The 22490-nt window shown below is 35.9% G+C and overlaps 2 protein-coding genes across 2 annotated transcripts in view; both read right to left on the bottom strand.

Annotated features, from left to right (window-relative positions):
- The window catches only part of Ndf (Nucleosome-destabilizing factor), a 138579-nt gene extending 134237 nt beyond the window's left edge, over positions 1-4342 (bottom strand). Inside the window, exons 1-4 of the mRNA XM_089644530.1 lie at positions 4287-4342; positions 4147-4183; positions 3696-3781; positions 1302-1428 (exon numbers count right to left, since the gene is read on the bottom strand). Of these exons, the coding sequence (XP_089500656.1) occupies positions 1302-1428; positions 3696-3781; positions 4147-4183; positions 4287-4321 (285 nt within the window). The 5' untranslated portion in view covers positions 4322-4342. The remainder of the gene's footprint in view (positions 1-1301; positions 1429-3695; positions 3782-4146; positions 4184-4286) is intronic.
- Positions 4343-6330: 1988 nt separating this feature from the next.
- Positions 6331-21808, bottom strand: LOC149413465 (RIB43A-like with coiled-coils protein 2). Its single transcript, XM_089644404.1, has 8 exons — positions 21683-21808; positions 17303-17443; positions 15554-15714; positions 13362-13440; positions 11660-11821; positions 10803-11030; positions 7969-8075; positions 6331-6537 (listed from the first exon to the last, which is right to left on the bottom strand). The coding sequence occupies exons 1-8, from the start codon at positions 21806-21808 to the stop codon at positions 6396-6398; spliced, it is 1146 nt and encodes a 381-aa protein (XP_089500530.1). The 3' UTR covers positions 6331-6395.
- Positions 21809-22490: the final 682 nt, after the last annotated feature.

The raw sequence follows: 22490 nt of genomic DNA, 5'->3' as shown, positions 1-22490 counted from the left end.
GCTGCACAAGTCCCGATTGCTCCCTATTGTCTGGATCCAGCGAGACTATGGCATCCCTATTTGGTGTACATTGTGAAGCTGAAAGGAGTGTGGGGAAGAAGAAGGGGAGAGGAAGGAGATGGGGAAGAGAAAGGTTGGGAAGTACATGAATTTGGTCACCAAACACGGCTAAAGCCATTTCAAGCAATGTTTCGATTCTGAATGGTGGTCCTTCACCAGGGCGATACAGAGAATATTTACCACTCTGCATTCCAAGTCTTAAAAATGGTGACCGGATAAATCATCACAATGATAATTCATCACATCTTTAAAAAGTCATATAAAGTCATGGAAAGTAATGAAACAAAAACTTTATTAACTGGGTTAATTAGGTTAGGTTAAAAAAAAAAATTCATCGTTTCTAATGACTTTATATCACTTTTTAAAAGTGTGTTGAATTGTCACTGTGTTGAGTTATCATGGAACCCTTAAAAATACAGTCCTCCCTTGTACTAGTGGCACCGGGACAGGAGTGCTCCTGACTGCAAGATTTATCAATTACAGATTTTTAAAATAGTATATATTACTCTAGAGTAGTCTAAGATAATGTTTCAATTTTAGCTGAAATTCATGGATATTTTCGATAATTGTTAGATTTAAAGAAAGGTTGTTAAAGGAAGTTATTCAGAGATAGGTATTTTCAATGTGTTTGGTATTTTAATATTATTCTGATATCTTGCTGATATATTGAATCGTAAGTTATTTCATTGCTTTTCCAATATTTTTTATACATTTTGTCTACTGTGGGTACATTGAATATTGAGAAGAGAATTTTGGTAGAAAATTTAGATGGTTTTTTCAAGATTACCTTAATTATCAATCTTTAAACTATTGTATTTGCTTATGTTCCTCCACATCCAATAATACCATATTGTAATGTAGATTGAACAATTGCATAGTACACTTTTTTTAGTCTAAGAATATTTCTAAGTCTTATAAAAATATTTCCTAATTCTTTTGACAAGTTCGCAAATATGTGTTTTCCATTTAATATCTATAAATCACGATATTTCCCAATATCACAGCAAATGTAAAATAACATTAAACAAAAGGCAAAAGCATTACAGTAACGCACCATGGCAATAGGTGTAGAGTAGCATTATCTCATTCAGCTCTTTCTATACTAAACCATCATCCAAGTGAAGACATTACTCCGCCATAATAGTATTAATCAAATAATCATTGAAGAACTGTTCTAGAACCAAGTTTCCCACCTCACACTAAATAGTACTGTTGAATTCATTGTTGAATGTGATAATTACCTCAGGATCCTCGATGTATGCATCAATCTGGGTGATGGCTTCCTTGAAGGCTGCCGTCTTGCAGGACTTAATAAGCTGCTCCCTGAACTCATGGAAGGGCTTCAGGTTGCTCTCCTCAATCCAGCCGCTAAGTAAACAAAATGGGACATTTGGTCAGATTATTTATTTTTAAGGAATGTCTCAACCGTAAGGGAAATGGGCCATGAATATACTAGTACTACACTGCAAATCGCATCTTTGCGCAGCGGCACCCGACTCCCGTTTCTACCTGCACACCAAACTCATGCATTTCACTGGCCCCACCGCACTGATAGCCCGTGCAGTTTGGCCGTAGCTTGGTGACAGTCCGCATGCTTTCATGCCATATCTCCATTTGTTTCTATTATCTATAGCCTCAACTGATAAAGAACTGAAGATTACGAGAGATCTCCCGGGCGATGGTGCCTCAGCTTGGGTGTTGCTGCAATCACGAGAGATGAAAGAAACTTGTCTGTTGCCGGTTGTTTTATCTATTTAGGAGTTTGATTATATTTTATTTATCCTAGGAGTATGTTTACGAGGGATGGAAAGGCTAACAAGGAGACTGGAAAGAAAGATGAATGCAGGAGTTGCTAGCAAAAAGTTTTCCAAAGGAGCGAAGGTAGCAGTCCAAAATAGAGTGCCAATATCAACCCTGACGTATGGCAGTGTAACTAGGAACTAGCAGAGGAAAAATGAATGAGGCGTATGTGTAGTAAAACCATGATTTATAACGAGCCATACCAATTGCTCGAAGCCCTGCCAATAACATTCATAAAATAAGACAGTTCGGCTAGGAAAGACAAATAGCAAGGATGAAAGACAGCCAACAACCAAAGGCTTCTTTCTAGGAGGTCTAACAGGTGGAGGGAGTGTGGAGCAATCCTGGGCAAAGGAACTGGACGGCAATAGGAGATCGGCAGGAGTGAATGAAGAATGATGATGATTGCAATTTCAAAAGAAATGACTATTTGAGTATCATTGTCTATGGGTAGTTCAAGTATAATAATTATTCTTTTAATTCTATTTGTTACACAACAATTAAATGTTTCATTATTCAAGGTGTCCAGAAACTAGAGGTACAAACGGGAAACTGGTGAATTTTTGATTTTGAGCAAATCGAGTTCAAAGTTTTTAGGTCAAAATTAAAAACATCTGTCGCTGCATGCTACAATTGGCTGCTTATTGTCTTTCAAAATACGTTTAAGCGTAGACCTGACTCCAAATCATTTATAACCCTTTAGTTGACGAAAAAAAGGAAATAACTTTTTGGGATGTAATTGTTGTTAAATTAACCTGCTTAAAAACTGCTCTGGCTGATTAGTGGGTTTTATAACAATATTAGAAAAAATAAGTAAGATGCCACCCCAGAAATAGTAGGGGAAATCGGATGTGTGAGATTGGCAATGGACGACGGCCGCTGAAGTAGCTCAGAACAGGGACAACCTCAATAGGACAATGGGGCACATTATCAGAATAATGAAACAAAAGATGGACAGAGAATGCCTGGGACGGACAGGAACGCCATAGCACTTTCATCCATAGTATATAAAAGAAGAGTTTGTCATTATTTTTATTGTATTTTGAAAGAAACAATCTGTTGCTTATGCTAAAGTTTCTTAGATAAAATATAGGACTTTTATTATGTCTTAAAACTAACAAATAGGTAAATGGGAGAGAATATAGGATGGTGAGGGAATTACACTATCTAATTCTGTTGATGCCATAGTTTCACTAGCTTTGGACAGTTGCGTCTCTTGTATGGTAATCATGTAAACAATCAAGGCTATTTTGATATTTTGTTAGCCACTTTTGAAATAACAAGGTCCACAATGCGAAAGGGTACCGGATACCGTATGTATCCGGAATTAGAATTAAGTTAAAACAGAATCCAATTGAGATTTTATTTCATACCAAACATGCGAAAATGTATTTGTTTATTGTCTGACGCATTTAAAAACTCAAGTCCTGTGTTCATGTAATGCACAATGTATTTTTTTGCATTTTAGATTGATTTCTATACAATGTAACCTATCACCCATTTTTTCATACATTATGTGCTGCCTTTTTACCCAGTATTCTATGGAACGTATTAATTCTTCAATGGCAAATATTCAATTTTTCAAAACATAACGTTAGTCTTGAAATTCATATAATAAAAGGATTTCACAAAAATACAGAACAATGTATTATTTTGTTACAAAACTAATAAAATCAGAGAATCGTGCAGCAGCACAGAGATAAAAGAACATTTGCACACAATACAAGAATTTCAGAAAGAATGATCAGTCAGAGAAGTCAAAGATTTGAGTTGAGTATTCAAATAAAAAAATACAAAACCTGAATTTTGGAAAAGATAGAATTATGGTGACTTACTAGTTGTTAGATCCAAAGAAGTAAATGCACTGAACGGGGACATTCTTCTTCGAGGGGTGCTTCATGTCACTGGTTGGCTGAGCCACCTACAAAAATAATATTTCAAAACTCCGATAGAACACAATATATTTTAGGTTATGTTTTGTTATTTTGACGGATAAGCTAACAAAACTTTACACAAACTCTCTGTTATATTTGAATGAACAATTATTGTTATTTTAATTAGTCAACAATCGAGAAAGTGGTTTGACTACGCCCTCGGAAACTTGAAAATTATGGTTTCCCGCGCTATATTGTTCAAAAAAGGCAAAATATTCGAAACTTCAAAATGTTGCACAAACGTAAATAAACTATTTAAACTGGCGACAAAACTAAATTTTAACAACGAATTTGTGACGCAAGTCGTCCGAAGTGATTATTTGACAATATAAATAACGGTTTCGTCTCTCACCCGGCCTGGCCACGGGCTGAATCCCTTCATTTTCGCCCTGTAAAAAAACACAATTAATTAATTACACTATTCAAGATGGTAGGTAATCTGTTCACAACAACAAATATAATAGTCTTTGAAAGTTTTAGAAGGAAACCTACCAAACTAAATCGTTCAACTTGTAAGCAACAGCCATCGTTAATGCTTTCGAAGCGAATTTCCAAACTCAACTAAATTTGCATCAAATAATGTGAGGTACCAACTCACAGAAGAAAATAAGCGTCATGATAAGGTGCGCGTGCGCAGACCCAGTGTGGCAATACGCATGATAATTTTTTTTAAAAATATTATTTATGGCTTGGAAGTGAGGTACATTATCTATCTTAATTTTAATGAGATAAATTAATTCACACACGGAAAAAGATGCTCGTTTTTAATATGTATTAATAAACTATAAATTAATTCACCATCGTTTTCGAAAAAAATCTATTTCTGAAACAACCAGCGGATGGAAGGAGTCTAAGAATTTACAAACATGACTAAAATAACAAATTTTGCAAGTTTTATGGAAAAAAAATGTGTATTTATTATATTTAATTTGGTTCGAATATAAAATGTAAATTTTTTAATAGTTAAATTTGAATAGTTTTTTTTTAGAAAAAATGATTTTGTCGGATTGTGTCACTAAGTAAGGTGTTTCGTTTTGTTGAGCAAGGGCAGGGGCTGGCAGATTTTTAAGTAAGAAGTTCCTGTTGTCAAGGGAACAGGACTATAAATGTATCAGAATCATATAATCCATGAGGGTGAAACTGTTTAATCAAAGTTCATTCGGCGGCTCCATCTCATAAGGTTGAGCTAAGGTAATCATCTCGTTCCTATTATTTCTATTATATTAACTTTTTAAATTTTAGGAAGAAAAATCGTGTTGAATTGTCTGATGTTAAAAGAACACCATTTTATTTGAAATAATAAAAAATCGTTTTGTTTTAACATCAGACAATTCATCACCAATTTAAAAAATGGTGTTGAATTGTCTGTCATTAAAACGACGTGATTTTATTGCAAGCTTTGAATAGAAAAAAAAAAAATTAAAATTAAACCAAATGTTTTATGATGTCACAGAATATATTTTACAAAGTTATTTTACAAAAATTTATCAAATGGCTTTCCAGCAACCCGACCAGGTCAAAATAATAATAATTGGTTAGTTTATATAGCGCCGTTTTTGTGAAGGGCGCTGGTAACGTTAAATAATTGCTGATGAAGTTTTAAAAACAATACATTACCTATTCATTTTTCATAAAAAAGGACAAAAATTAGGTGCATGTGTGGACAGCTTTTGTATTACCATGAGCAAGTACTTTATATCTATCCCAATAATTTTGAAATTAATTTTATCCATATAATGTTTGACAGCCTGTTCTGTTTTCTTATCTAAAACTAGCTTCAGGCCAATCACAAAACAATGAGCAAAAACAGCTGTTTGATGTTCGGTCGTCCTGCCGCTGATAGTTCCGTTGTCATTTCTCTCTCTGTCACATGCGTTGTTTATAAGAAAGAGGGAGAAACTATATCAGACCTGTTGGCGGTAAGCCTTTCAATTTTATTCTTTTCTTGCAAAGTTGTCACACTGGCCATAATATAGTGAAGTTTGAATATGGTTTGAAAAATGTTTTGAATTTCACCGATATTTTTCATAAATTGTTCTTCCTTCAAGATATTACAATGAATATTGTTTTATAGGTTTAATGTGTATATTTGAGAATACCGAAACAATTTTAAAAGATGTATAATGAAGAGTTAAGAAGGTATAAGTAGGTAATATTAAATAAAATTATTAATAAACTTCGAAGGTGGCAATTGATTCAAAATTTGTCTATTATAAAACTTGATTAGAATTTGCACTCGTCAAAACTGTTTATATGTTGTTATTATTACGCTGAACGGATACTCGCAAGAAGCGCGATCTGTAGCTACCAATTTGAAAAAAATTGATGTCGCCAATTTAGAAATTGGTAATAATCTGTTCAAGAGGAAAATTTAATATTTAAAGCAATTAACTAAAAATTGTGCTCCCACAATACTCCCATAACACATGTCTGGCGGTTCATCTCTTCAGTGTCATTTCATTATTCATAATTTGTTCAATATTATTTATGCATTCTTTAATTTAAACTATTTTTTGATTTGGCCATGTCATAAGTGAAGTACCTAGCCCTGTGAATTAACTTTATTTTAGGCAATAGTCGACGGCTCTAATGAAAAGAAATTCATCTTGTGGAGGAGTTGAACTGGCGGTAGAATTCATCAGTAGGTTGGTTTGAGTTCATCACTCTGTTCTGGTTGAACTTATTCCTGTTTTGTTGAACCGACAGTTCCTCATTATCTTTCACAATCTGCTGAGCCTTTTCTCTGAAACACAAAAAAAAAAAATCCATTAAAAAATCAACCAGTAAAAAACAAAGTTTTTTTACTATAATATGTCTGCTTTAAAATGTCTTAACTTAAAAAAAAACATCTTTTTTTTGGTTTGACTGAGTATTGAAAACTACCAGGAAATGGAGTCGACCACTCTACCAACTTCGCCAAATGCAGATTGGGTATGACCTACATTTATTTCATATATTAACTGATGTAATGTCATCCGATTTCAGAGAAACGTGTGTACGTCCACGTAAGTGTACTTGATTGCCACCAAAAGATGCAGAATGCATTGTCGTCGACAACGAGCCTATCTGCTGAGTGTCAGTTCGATCGAAGTGGATTAATTTCCACTTCATTCCCGAAAACAAAAGTGAAATTCAATTAGATATATTTAAATAAAAGGTATTTCACATCAATGACCTTATGTCATGTGCACCAATTCATTGTTACACCAGTACTGTGGTCCATGATACAAAACGAAAGAACACACAAATTCCAATGGATCGAAGGTCTTGAAACCAGAGTTAAGTAATCCTCTCAGAAACTTGGCATACTGTACAATGTACAGGGCCTGCTGATAAATGCTTGAACAATGCACAATTGCTGACTCTGTATAAATCGGAAGTGCGCCCCACTGTTGTATTTGGGAGCCACCTTGGGATCAATGACGCTAGTTCTTTGGAGCAACTTCCATTGAAATACTAGTAGAATAAGTACACTTAACTACTGTCCGGTCCTCTAAAAAAAATCGTTTGTTAAGATAGCGGAATCTATCAAACAGACTGCCTGTATTTGCAAAAGTCAAGTTTTTTTTCAGTTATTTTGGGGCAACAGACCAGAGGAAGTCAGCAGTCGAGTAGTCATTATTTACTATAATTAAATAATGATATTTGGTATTTTATTTATTTGATTTATAAACAGTCTTCATACATACATATTTTACAGTGTTAAGAAGGTTATAGAATTGTTGTAAAAAAATGACAATTTACGGCAATTTTTGTTGTTTGTTTTTGGGGTGTTATGCCGTGTTGCGCTAACTCCTTCTTTAGCCGACGTTTTGGACAGCGTTGCAGTGTCCATCATCAGGGCAGATCCGGTAGATCCGAAGATGTGTAAAAAAATAATGTGTGTGTGTAAAAAACTAACCAATTTACGGCAAGTTCCAGACCATTAAAAATTGAAACACTACTTGAAATCGCTTTAGGCATTGTTTGTTGACAAGATATAAATATTTACCCTACCCTTCTCTTTCGTATCTCTTTCCCTTACGCACTACTTTCAGCATCACGACATACCCTAAATTGAGGATGCCATAGTCTCACTGGCTCCAGACGGTTGGGAGCAGTTGGGGCTCTTAGTATTTACATAAAAAAGATTATCTGCTATTACAGTTTAGTAAAAATTAAATTAAATTCTTACTTCATTCGTCTTTTTTCGTTGCAGTCCTTGATGTACACATTCCTCAAGATACTGTTGGAAAGATCTTCCCAATGACAATGCAGCAGTTGTTCTGCCTCTCGCTTGGCCTGTGGAAGCAGAATTGGTATTAAATGAAAAAAACACACTTTGTAATACACCACCGAGCTTTTATTAATTTATAAATGACAGCCAACCAGCTTGAGATAAGTGAAAACTTAATAAAAGTGGTGAATTACGAAGTGTGTTTTTTTCAATTAATATATAATTTCACACCCCAAAGTAATTGCTTCCTTCGAAAAAAGAAAAAAAGACAATAATTCGTATTGTTTAGTCATATTTTGACATCTGATGTTAGGGCTCCTAGGCCCCAGACAGACGGGCCAATAAAATTGATAACATATCGATAAATCTTGCGTGCGTATCTTGCGGCACCGGTGCGTAGTCGGGATACACGCCAAACGCGCGCCCAACATTTGTACACAGTTGACACTTGTCACATGACAACGGGTCGCTTCTACGATTCGTTCTTAAGTTCAACAGCTCGGCTGTGGAACGAACTGCCGGCCTCTGTGTTTCCTCCCTCCTACAACATGGGACTCTTCAAGACCCATGTTCACTCCTTCCTCTCCAAAAAAAGACCCTCCACACAGCATCCCCAAAGATGACATAGGCCCCGAGGGAAATTATTTTCTTCAGGGCCTCCTGTGTGGAGTAAATATAAAAAAAAAAAAAAAAAAAATCTTGTAAAATCCAAAGTCGTATAATTTATGAACACTCTTTAAATAACGTAAAATTAACAAAAGTTGCCCAAATCAGGAACTTGGGTGTTATATTTGACGAAAAGCTAACATTTAAATGAAATAACCAATAAATGCTTGGTTTCATATGCAGAACTGCAGGTGACTTCAAGTCACTAGAATGCTTGAAAACTCTGTACACTTCATTAGTAAGAAGTCAGGTAGAATATAATTGGCCTATTTGGTCTCCATTCTATCAAATACATTCCAACAACATAGAAAGGGTACTGCACTTATTTACTGAATATTCCAATTCAAGACATTAACTACCTTGAAGCATATGCTTCTGATGAAACAAGTCAATTTGATTATGCTGGCAGAGAGGCATATTATTTCTGACCTTGTTCTGTTAAGCAAAATTATTAATTATTAAATTGAAAGCCCTGAAATTCTCGCTAAAATCAAATGTACCTACCAGAAATACAAGACAGAGTGCTACACTTTTCTGGGACAATTTTTTAAAACAAATTATTTATATATACACATATAAATCGACTGAATAATTTTGGTAATAGATTTGGGAATGTTGTAGACATGTTTAAAGATTCCGTATTAGTGATGAAAAGAAATCTTCATAATCACTTTTCCGAATTGAACGAGTTTACCTCTCCATAGTGGATATATATCTTTTCCTGTTTCTTTATTTTTATTTATATATATTCCCTTGCAGTTTGTTCAAATGTCCATAAGGCAGACCAGTTTACGAATAAGTACAGTGGTCGAATTTAAAGACTACAAGAGCTGATATATTAACCTTTGGAACACCAAGCTCCCCCAAACTAACCCCAACCCCATTGTGTGCCAGTTGTATTCTATTTTGATAATTTTTTTATAATTGGTTAATTTAGAAAAATTGTATATTTATATGTCTATCATTAATTTTCCCAGAATAGCTACTTATATTCAATTCATTCAAAATCAAAATGATATTTTTCTCTCTCATGCTATAAAAAATTATTATACAATAAAGAAGTACGAAAATATTCCTGGGGTTTTATTATTTTATTTTTTTCCATAAAGTGAAAGAACTGTTATTGACAATTAAAAAATCAACCCGTTTTTTAATACAATACATTTATTTTTATTAATTGATGTATTTAAAATATAAAATGAGGATGACTCCAGTTAACCACGCTAACAACTAAGCCAAATCCCGATTGGGTAGGACCGACATTTATTTAGTATATGTCCTCCAATTTCAGAGAATTTGCGTTTAGGTATGCGTTTGTGTGTGTGCGATTGTCACTAAATGTTGATAAAGTACATTGTCATCGACAACTAGTCTGTCTGTTGAGTTTCAGCTCGATCAGATATCGGGAAGTGGGTTAATTTCCACTTCTAAGATTTGCCTTCATTCATTCATTCATTCACGAAAACAAAAGTGAAATTCAAATGAATGTATTTAAAAATAAATTATATGAAGCTTTCCTGTAAATATATCACTGAGTAAAACGCAAGAAACTGCGTTCAGACTGACGAGTTTCGTAATAAAAACTGAGAATTCCTATGCTTGAGTGCTATTGTACAAAACGAAAGGGAAGAACTCTTATCTGGTTTATTACTGTGCAGCCAATGGAATATGATTTATTGTAGTATGCTAGGAGCATTTTTTAAGGCAAAAAATCCAACAAAGGAAATACTGATAGGCAAGGTTGGTGTTAAACGGATACAAATTTTACCTTGTCGATAGGCAAAGTTGGCGCACAAGCGGTTAAGGTAGGTAAATAGAAAAATTAACATTTTATCGATAAATTTAATCGATTAAAGAAGCTCGACGAACTGACATGGTCACGTTTTAAAAATGTCACAAAACCGATTTCCTCTGAAAATACTAAGACCCATTTCAAAGGAAAGCAGTCGAATTGGTTGCACTTAGCAAAATTGGGAGAAGCAACTCCAGAGGCTGCGCAAAGAGAAATTGGACCTACTATGGACGGAGGCCGCGAAAGTAGCGCAGCATAGGGACACGATAATGTGGAGGCGATATGCCCCATCCCAACTAGCACAAGGGAAGAAGATGAGATGAGATAGAAACACCTTATTCTGTATGATCTGCTCCTGCTGCGTCTTCCTGATGCGGTCCTTGTCAGCCTGCGTCATGCCCTTATACATGGCGCCCACCTTGCGTGTGGGCCCCAGTGCGCTGGCTGCAGCCAGGTGTGCCTCGGCCAGCATGCCCGACGTCAGGTTGTTGTAGATCTCTGCCTTGTTATCCTGCTGCTCATGCTCGTGACGGATGGTGTCACGTTGCCTGCGCTCGTCCGCCTGCAACATATATTAAATGTCTGTTGTGAGTGGTTCTTGATAATAATGACACCTTTTTCACAACAAATCGCTAGACAAAATCTAGACTAAAAACTCTTTTAATCAGCAGCGCGTATGTAAGACGGCTTGGAGGCCAACGTCTTCTCTGTTGTGTTTTCAAAATCTCTCTCTTGCTAGAAATCAAAGTGCTAGCCCACCTTGGCTTTGAACATGAAGGGGCAAATTTATATATTACCGACATCTGTCAGATAACCTCTAAGATCTCTCTAGCCATCTACATCGGAATGCGATTGTTTCCAGCTGCCTTTTTACTTATCATAGCAGTAGGATTATGGATATGCACGGAACTCTTTGTGACGTTTACGATCTTTGAAAATGAACTATCACCTGTTAACTCATACGCATAATAGTATGAATATAAGTTAACAGGTTCCCTGCCATTAAATATTAGATCATGATAAAATAACAAGTCAGGTAAATTTAGATTAGTTTAGGTCAGATTGGGTATGTTGTTTTTTGTTATTTTTTCTTCACCTTTCTTCAATTACTGTTCTACTTTGTCATAGAACCTTTTATAATGTTTTCTAACATTTTCTAAATATTTTTATAGATCACGATGTGTTCTTTACCAGTGCCTTATTGAAGCGCGCATTAGCGGCGTCCAGTTTCTGTCGGCACTCCCTCTCGATGCTCTCTAGCTGCAGCGCCCTCTGGTCTCGCGCCGTGGTGGCCCTCCGATATGACTCATCCGCCGCCTTGCGCTCCTCCTCAATGCTCTTGCGCTCTTTTATCTGGAAACAGTGCCATCCATGAATTATTTTTTTATTTTTATCTTGGTACAATGTTGTACGTTTCTTAGTAATGTTGGCCTAAGTGGGTGCCTAACCCGTGCTGAAGCCTCCATTTTAATGCTAAGAAACACATCATTATTGTATCTGGAAACAGTACCAGCTATGAACTATGCTAAGAAACACATCATTATTGTATCTGGAAACAGTACCAGCTATGAACTATGCTAAGAAACACATCATTATTGTATCTGGAAACAGTGCCATCTATGAACTTTGCTAAGAAACACATAATTTTTGTATCTGGAAACAGTGCCGTCTATGAACTATGCTATGAAAAACTTCATTATTGTAACGGACATGTTGATTGTAGAACCATGTCAGCATGTATGGCATGGTCACGTAAAGGAACTCGAGCCCAAGTCGGTGCACAGACCAACCACGGGCCTAGCGGGAACCAGCTCTCCAGGATATGTTCCCAATTATGTTTTGACATTGTTATTGTCAGTGTAAAATTGAATTATAATGTGTGCGGTAGCGTCAAACCACTACCAACCCCCTATAAATACGGGCCACAAACCTTTTGCAAGTCAGTCGTTAGTCATCATTCGTCGTTCATCTGAGTCGTCATCAGTCGCTACATCTACACCTCTCTGCTTTGCCCGCTCTACCTCGCTCCCACTTTCGCTTCCACACGCTTTGGTTCTCTTCTGACCCTCGCCTTACCCTGGACCACAGACTATTCTACCTCTCTTTGGACCAGACCCGACAATGTCAAACGGAATGAAAAGCCTCTCGAGCGAATCGGACCAGCTCTACAGCGGCAACAGGGACTACACTTCTCCCTTCACACGTGGTGAAAGGAGCGACATCTTCCATCTCCGTGGATTGGCAGGTCCGGTCCTGCTTTACATTACTTGTGTGTCTAACCCTTACAATTATTGTATCTGGATACAGTGCCACCTATGAACTAAAATGTGTAGTACACTATGCGACATCGAATTCACTCCATCAGGAGTATAAAATATTTTCAAGGGCTTGCCAGAAGATAGTGCTGCTGGCCCCGGTAATATTCCTGCTATTCCTGCTTCTCTAAAAGTGTGCAGCGATTCTTAGTCATTCTATTGCTCTGGTTCTGTAACTATCTTTTTTAAACTAGAAACACCCTAGAGATTGAAAAAGAGCTATAATTACACCCAAAAATTCAAACCATCAAATTACAGTCCTATAAGTTTGACTAATATCATTTGCTAAACAAAGGAAAGAATAATATTGAATGAGATACGCTCGTTCTTCATAAAACTCAAGATTTGCATTACGTCTGGTTCTAGGCTAAATCTATTTGTTGCCCCAAGTTAGTCCACGTGGTGCGCGATAAGTTTCATGCGTCCGCATATAAATGTATTTATACCTGGAATTTTTTCTCTGGATTTGTTCCAGTAAGTTTTTTTAGTGCGGAGTTGTACTCCAGCTTGCTTCTTATAATGTTATCGAACATGGCTATCATTGCATACGGGTTATTAAAATATATGAATGAACATACCTGTTGTTGTAGCCAAGCAAGTCTCTGGGCTGCCATTGCTTTTGTCCTTTCCACACCCCGGATATCTTCTCCTTCAAACCTGAAACAGTTAAATGTATTTAAATACATTATGTAGTTCTTCTTCTTGTTTTATGGTGGTTTCAGACGGTCCGCATACCTACGAATGCGTATTATAGATGGTCTTATTGCCTGATTCACATACTTAAGTGATGTTATAGGTGCCTACTATAAGTCAATGTACACAAAGATCCGTGGCGGTTCTTCAGGGGAGGGAAATGGGGACGATCCCCCCCCCGATACTCCCAAAACCTAATTAAAGAAAAAAATAGTCAATGCTTTCTTTGTATTCACCAAGATGAATGAATTCTTTAAACATAAATGCAATTACATATTAACATTTGCGGAAATATAATTGAAAAATTTATTTCAAACATTTTCATGTTTGAATTTTGGTGAGATATCAAGGCAACAGGCGACCTCTCCACACTGTATGGGAGCTTACTAGAGACTAGACAAGTTCCTTCATGCATTTCTCAGTGTACAGAACCTAGGGCACACGTGGGGATAATCTGAGATGTCCCTTTAAGTTCCGAGAGGAATTATGAAATTTTTAAACAAAAACTCAAAAAACATTTTACTATTAAATAATTTTTAAGTATGTGTTACGATGTGCCAACCTATATTTCCATTATGTACAAAATAAATGCCATCTTATAATTTTCATTATGTATAAAAATAATTTTTCATTATGTACAAAAAAAAAAAACAATTGCTACTTATATTTTTATTATATATAAAAAAGTAATTCTTCATGCATCCAAATTGTAACAACTGATAAGTATGTATAGTACTGTCAATTTGATAGTGCTCCCTCCCTAAACACGAGAATTTCTCAATTAGGGAGGTATTGTTACCACTAATATTATATATTATATATATTGTTTAGTTATGTATTATATGTATATTGGTTAATAAATAAAAAATAAAAAAACGTTTTTGGGTACATTCCTTGAATATCTTTCTCAATCTTATATTAGGCAATCTGCGAAACCGCGCACACGCACTTGTATGTTGATTTCATATAGTTCGGGGACAAACTATAAAATCTTGTGACGAATATTATTTGACCGTTTGTTTTAGTCTAAGATGCAGTATCGGGCGGGAATCATGCACGTTTGAATTAAGTTCGATGATAATCTTGCAAAATATTGCATTAGTTTCACCATTCTATATACAGTAATTTAAATTTATTTTGTTTATAGACTTTTGATCATATTTTATTTATTGGAAAATTTGTATAGCGCCGCTTTTGTAAGATATCACCTCAGGGGCGCTTTACAGTTGATACAGGTATTACAAAAAAATATAAATATTAAAAAAATAAATTGAAATAAGTTAAATAAAATGAAGTACAGGAACAGGTGATGAAGTACAGAAACAAGTGACACGAAGATGGTGACTCTGCAGCAAGAATCCTAGGTGGTGAAGAAACTGGACCAGCTGCTGCAGCGAGAGAGTGCACCGCGTCCACCAACAGTGCCAGCACGAGGTTCATCATCCGTCCAGTTATGTGTCTGCTGATAATAGAGCGCTGACACAATATCCTCACATTGATACCAGACCTTGATGCCCTGACTTGTCGAAGAACATTTTTTTTAGAGAAATTTTATACATTCTCCGGATAGTGAGATTTCTGTAACTACACGTAAAACATTTTGGTCCTCACTATTAAAGAAGTGCTCAAACCGCCACTGCAAAGATTTACACATGTAAATGAAGCAAGAAGTGTGTGCCAAGGCAAGCTCACGACGTTCAATGTGCTGTGCATGTTGGTTAGAAATTCATTTTCAGTGTCACAATATTAATATTATCGGAGTCGGTTTTTATAGCTCCCGTAAGCACTCATAGGGCCATTATGTTATCTCCTATTCCACCGGAGTTATCATTTAATGTTTGGTGAAGTCTCCTGGTTCCACAACAGCTTACCAGGTATCTGAGCCTTCTTCCCGTCGAGGCAGGACATTGACAACGTAGATGAATCTGTGTTTACTCATCCTCTTCCCATTTCCTATGCCTCCTAAGGTTGTAGTGTTCTGTAAATAGTCTGCTAGCTCTCTAAGTAACATCTCGCCATTCTCTTACCGGCTACTCTAGTCAGAATCATAATATAATAATAATAACAAGATGCTTACTTCTGCGCTGATGCTAGGCTGATCTCCGCGGTGCCGTCACACCTCGGGGCCAGCTGTTTCTTCAGACCTTCGGGGTCGTTCAGGTCATACTCTCTGCGATCCTCCTTTCTCTGGAACTTCTTGCGGTATTCGTTGATCTCTTCATTGATTCTTCGCCTGTCCTAGAATAGTCGGAGTGGAAGACACAAATATTTATTGAATATAAAATGCATAGATCTGTTTTTCCTTTTTTTTTAAGAAAGAAATATGATAAAGAATTTTCAGTTTTCCAATAACCCCACAAAATGTATTTAAATACCACCTACCATCATCACAATAAGCTGAAAATGTTGCTTGTGCAATAACGGAGGACTTAGCTGGCAGAGGATTGAACCCGCAAAGCCTGGCTGGGAACACAACCTCGAGCCGCTCTACCAACTAAGAGACCTATGATGTAAACAGTTATTCGTATAAGGTAGGGTCATAAGACATTTGGGCATCAAAACGGACTTACTGGGACTTACGGACCAAGGCTGTCTGAGAAATTCAAATAGATACATTTCAGATTACGTGAATCCATAGACACGGCACAGACAGAGGCGGATTTGCAGTCTTGGCCGCCCTAGGCCCCAGACCATGTAGCCGCCCCTTTCTCAGTACCCATCATAGGTGCGGCGAGGGCGGCTGTGGGGCGTGGGGGCGCGCTGTGTGCTGTGTGTGAACACGCTCTTGCATATCGCTATTTCGTACGTAGAATATTTAGGTACTTAGGAAGAAATTTCTTGTTATCATCTGTGTCTTTTTCGTCACGATTGGCCGCCCCTAATATCTGGCCGCCCTAGGCCCGGGCCTACATAGGCCTAAGGGCAAATCCGCTTCTGGGCACAGACATATTTAGCTGCCCATAAACAAGTAGTAGGTGTGTAGCAGAAATCTATGCAGGTCAGGGAAAGACTTATTTTTACATTATTTTGAAGAAGCAAGTAAATGAGCAAGATTAATTGTCTATTATTGCATTTTTCCCGAACAATTGTCTTGCCTGTCAATAGTCTTGCTATGCAAGGTGTTGGCTGTCAATATTGCCATATCCCATCAAGATTGCTGTAATGTATATGACATATGACAAATTGTTCACAATAACTCCACCAAATTTGTATAAATTTGGAAGCAAGCAGTTTTGGTAATGGGTAGGTAGGTTGCGAAAAGATAAGTACATATGTAACGGAGCGGGAAGGAAATAGATTAGGCCCGGCAATATTGTTGTTTTATCAATGATTCATATAAGTACCTACGTACCTTAGTGAAAGAGTTAGGTACTTATTTATTTATTACAAAATAATAAGTTATAATGTATTCTTCCCAGTGAGTTTTCAAAACTCATTTCGGGAAAGACAACATTAGATTAGACAAGACAACAAAGATTCATTAAAATAAATAAACGCAGAAGTTATTTTGGAGTTCCAAAGAAAGAATGTGTCAGTCATTAATAAAACTGCTGAGGAAATAACTTTTAAGAGCTTTTGCAAATGTTTTTTTGTTCGTTGCCGGAAGTTTTAGCTTACTAGGTAATGCGTTATATTGCTTACATGTGATGTATTGTAAATAGTTAATTCCAAATTTAGTCATGTAAGTAGAGGACGATAAGTGTATTTGATTTTGTGATCGTGTTTTGTGCTGGTGAATGTCGGAATTAAAGACTTGTTTAGTGTTGGTGTGTGAGGAGCGTTGAATTATTTGTAGAATGGCATTTGTGATGTTATACTTACTTACCTCTTTTTCCTTTTCATCTAACTGGAAAGCCAGAAAGCAATCCCTGTCAAACTGGTTGGTGAAAGCCTTGTCCAGACGCTTCTCTGCCTCCCTCTTTAGCTTATTTTCTTCTATTTGTCTGTCCAAAGCTGCAATGTCCACCTATGTTTTAAATAAAACATCAATTTTTTAAACAGATCATACACCTTATCCTCAAATCATATTTACGCAATAGAAAACACACAAAAAGAGGCTACTGGTGAACTTTCCACCAGGCGTAGGTTTTACCAGGTGAAGGCTCTACCCAAGGTTAGTAGAAAATATATTCAATATACCTATGTATAAATATAGTTTCGCTATTAGGCACGGAAAAAAACCAACAGCAATTATTAGAATGTGTAAAGACTTATCATATAATACAACGCCTACGTAATATTATATGTAGGTATGTCATATAACTTCGTCCATTTGAAATTCACTGAAAGAATGAAAACTAATTTCTGCTAAGTAACAATCAATATTATTTTTCCAAGGAACTAGCTCTAAAATTTCAAGATTACCATTTACATTTACATTACTGACTATCGACTACTATACTCCCATGAAGAACTGTCTGAGAATAATTTATACGAACGCGAGAGGTGTACAAAACAATATTGACGAAATTGAAGAAAAAGTCAGAAGATTATGCGATACTGTTCATGTTCTTGTCATCACTGAAACTTGGCTTGATGTTGGAGAAAATCGTACCCATACATGCACGATTTAAAACACATTTTGAAAAATACTACCCAAAAGTAGACAAGATAGGCACTAATACATTAATACTCGGAGATTTCAACATTGACACTTCCACAAATACACCTTCTTTAAATTTTACCAACAAACAAATCATATCCCACGAGAGTCACCGATACAAGCAGCACATTATAGATCACGTTATATCAAACAGACAAAACATTTCAATTACCATATCGAATATAGATGACCCGCTTAGAGACCATAAAATGTTTGTTTTTTTTAATAATAATTGTATAATTTTTTTTAAACTAAACCTATCATCAACAGTATGGCAGTAAAATCTTATCTTGCAGCTAACAAATTCTCTATCAACTCAACCCAACCCGAAGACAGTTATAAAGATTTTAACGATTACGTCAAAAATGCAATTGAAGCAGGTAAAACTACACCAAAAGTAAAAATAAGAAATCGGCAACATCTAAATACACCGTGGTTTGATTCTAAATTGAATTCTCTAATCAAGGAACGAAACCAGCTTCACAAGCAGTGGAAACAAGACCCAGGTAATATTACTCTTGTATTACGTAAAAATAAATTAAGAAAAATAATTACTGATTACTGGAGAACTTTAAAAACCAAATATTATATTAATAGCTTTCAACAAAGCCTAACTAACCCAAGAAAAACTTGGAAAACCATTAACTCAATTCTGTCAAACCGTGCACATAAATCCATCAACACAATCGAATCTCTCATCGTAAATAATTGTGAAATTAGGGAACCCGGTCAAAAAGCGTCAGCATTTAATTAGTTTTTCCTGTCAGTAGGAGAATAGTTTGCAGCTGCCATTCCATGATTCCCTGCTGACTGTAATACAATCAATGTAGAACCGAAGGCACGTCAATCCATAAGAATATATGACTAGGACGAATAAGGATGAGGTATTAATGTTCATCTCAAAACTTAGGTCGAATGCAATGACAGGAATCGATGGAGTAACACTGTGTATCCCTAAAACCTGTAAAGAAGACCTAGTCGGGCAGCTAACCATACTTGTCAATTTTTCCATATGCTCGGGAGCATTTCCAATCTAATTAAAGCTGGCGAAAATTATACCGATTCATAGAGAAGACTTATATTTACAAAGTAGAAGGTGTTCGAGACAATTATCAAAGATAGAGTGATAAAATACATCACTAGTAACGATGTCCTAACACTCCTAACCCCACAGCAATATGGCTTTCGGAAAAACTCCACTACCCAATGTGCCACCTTCGATTTCATCTCTAACATTCAGCAGCACATAGACCAGGGCGAATATGTGGCAGCTATATTTATAGACTGAAAAAAGCCTTTGATACGGTAGATCATGAAATGCTCCTAAAGAAGATGGAATGTATATTAACGAGAATGGGCATAGACGGAAATTTTTTAAATCTGCTCGGAAGTTACCTAGCTGATAGATTTTGCCTTGTCGATATCGGAGGGAAACTAAGCGGTTTTGGAAAATTCACACGTGGAGTGCCACAGGGCTAAATTCTTGGACCTCTACTTTTCTTACTATACATCAATGATATAACTAAATGTGGCATCTCGGGAAAACTTCAACTTTACGCTGTAAAAATCTGGAAAAACTCAATTTTTTTTCTTTAACAAGAAAAACAAACATTCCCGGGTTACGAATAACCTGAAAATATTTGAAAATCTCCTACTACCACCACAATAAGCTGAAAATGTTGCTTGTGTTGTGATGGATGACTTAGCCAGCCGAGGAATTGAACACACTACGTCTGGGTGGGACCCAAACGCTATGTCAACTCGGCCACCGACCGGTCATGAATAAAGATATGAATAATGAATAAAGATCTCGCAAATTTTGCTAAATGGCTGCGATTAAACAAATTAAGCCTCAATGTTAAAAAAAAACATTGAAAAAAAACATGAGCATGAATATCATTCTTGAAAATGAAAAGCTCCAAAATGTACAAGTACCGAAATGTTTTTTTTTACTCATAGACTCTAAACTCCCGTGTTGAGAATGTAAAATCCAAAATTTCCTCGATAACCGGTGTACACTATCGACTTCAAGGTGTGCTCCCCACATCTCTACTGCGTGCCACATATTATGCTGTGATCCACTCCCACCTGAGTTATCAAGTTAGTATCTGGGGCACCATTACCAAAAAAACAAACATCCGAAATATAAGTCATTCAAAATAGAGCCGTACGGAATACACATCATCTACCATGGGATATGTCAACGATATATACTCACAGACACAAATACTTCCTTTTACTATTCTGCCTAAGTATAACATCACAACTGCCATTCCACAAATAATTTAACACTCCTCACACACCAACACTAAACCATTCTCTAGTTCCGACATTCACCAGCACAAAACACGATCACAAAATCAAATATACTTATCGTCATCTACTTACACAACTAAATTTTGAATTAACTCCTTACATGTAAGCAATACAAAGTATTACCTAGTAACTTAAAACTTCCAGCAACGAACAAAAAAACATTGGCAAAAGCTCTTAAAAGCTATTTTCTCGGAAGTTTTATTAATGAGTGACACATTCTTTCTTTGGAATTCCAAAAGAACTTCTGTGTTTATTTCTTTAATGTTTTCGATTAAACTGTGTAAAGTCTATCTAGTCTGTTTTAAATCTACGTACACTGTTCATTGACCTCCCTTTTAAATTCGTTTTCTTGTAGGTATGTAAAAATAAGTTTCTTTTTTTTATTAGTGTTGTCTTTCCCGAAATGAGTTTTTTTTAAACTTACTGGGAATAATATACTATACATATTATTGTTATGATTTTGTAATGTATTATCACTAACTAAATAAAATTTATCATTTTAGATACATTTTTTTGACCCTGCAAAATATAGTTTTCCTGAAAAAATATGAAATTTTGTCGTAAAATACTTCGGGATTTTTTTTTAAAGACTTTTGATTTATTGTGAAGTTAGGAAATTTTCCACGTATTTGATGTCGCAAGAGAAACGATTTGTTTCCGATATACGAATATGTGAAACCTACCCAAATAAAATCCAAGGAGACAAATTTATTGCATGACAAGCCAAGAGTTTAAAAAAAATTAAAACTTGAACTGAACAGAAAGAAAGGAGACGAGACAATTTGTCAAAAATTGGATAAAATTATTTACAATTAATTATTTTTTCTGAACAATTTGATTTAAAAGTAGAGCTGACTATCATATTGTTTTAAATGGAAAGCGTAGAGACCTTGCAAGATTCATAACACGTTTTCCGGAAACTCGTACTACACACGGGAAACTGGTGAACCTATATCACATAAGGAACTAAAAAATTTATTTTTTCGATATAGTCATTTCGATTTTTTTTTCCGGCTGCTGAAGGGTTAAAAAATATGATTGGAACTGGTCCAAGCAATGGGGACCGTTTTTTAAATTAAACCTAAAAAATGTCAACTTTTGACTTGAATCAACGACTTCATTTACTCAAAAACGAAAGCTCAACTCAAAAAAGTTATAAGTGCCACATAATCGACTTCAAATGTGATGTATATTCACCAGTTTCCCGCTTGTACTACTAGTTTCCGGCCACCGTGTATTGTGCCCTAAGGTAAGCTTGGAAAATGACAAAGGATAGCAAAAACATACCCCAATTTTCCTGAATCTCGGATCAAAAATCCTTTCCTTTCTTTCTCTTTCAATTTGTTTCCTCTTTTCTCTCTTCTGAGCTTCTCTCCTGTCTTTTTCAGAGGCTACATATAGCTTGGACAGCATGGCGATACAAATGTACAGTAATATTAACTATCTGAAAGTGAGACCATCCGAAACTAAATGCTGCACCTAAACACGAAATCGATCAAGCAATGTCTGCCGTCATTGTTGATGTCAAATCAAACACGAAGAAAACATAATTCGGAACTGCCGCCCGGTTTTTGAAAACAGACCCATCTCCCTGGTTACGCGCAAAGGGTACCTACTTACCGTTTTGTATCGACTATAAAATGCATATTTATTATATTTGATGACGCGAGAGAAACGATTTGTTTCCGATATAAGAGTATGTGAGGTGGTGACCAACCCAAATGAAATACAAGTAAACAAATTTATTGCATGACAAGCCAAGAGTCTCATTTTTTTTTAAACTGCACTGAACAGAAAGAAAGGAGACGAGACAATTTGTCAGACGAAAATAAAATTGTACAAAATTATTTACAATGAACTTATTTTTTCTGAACTAACAGATAGGTACTTGAATTTTTATTTAAAATGAGAGCTCAATATCATTTTGTTAGCGTAGAGACCTTGCAAGATTCATAACACGTTTACAATGTGTATTTATAAGTTATAGTATATTTACTTAAGAATAATAAACATGCCCATTGCCCAGGGATGGAGCTGGGATATCATTGATCTATTTCAAAGAACGAATCGTTTGAGAATGGGTTAACATGCTCTA

The sequence above is a fragment of the Hesperophylax consimilis genome, chromosome 21 (assembly GCF_061612785.1).
Source record: "Hesperophylax consimilis isolate HC1 chromosome 21, BYU_Hcon_1.0, whole genome shotgun sequence".
NCBI classification, from domain to species: Eukaryota; Metazoa; Arthropoda; class Insecta; order Trichoptera; family Limnephilidae; genus Hesperophylax; species Hesperophylax consimilis.
Note: the sequence above shows the minus strand (reverse complement) of the source record. Positions and strands in the feature narration are given on the sequence as shown.

Bases quoted from the DNA above. Each gene is read 5' to 3' on its own strand.
- LOC149413465 (XM_089644404.1), bottom strand. From the start codon at position 21,808: ATGCTGTCCAAGCTATATGTAGCCTCTGAAAAAGACAGGAGAGAAGCT. The intron at 17,444-21,682 runs GTATGTTTTTGC...TTTAAAACATAG, and splicing joins CGAGATTCAGGAAAATTGGG to GTGGACATTGCAGCTTTGGA. The intron at 13,441-15,553 runs GTAAGCATCTTG...TAACTGTTTCAG, and splicing joins AGCCTAGCATCAGCGCAGAA to GTTTGAAGGAGAAGATATCC.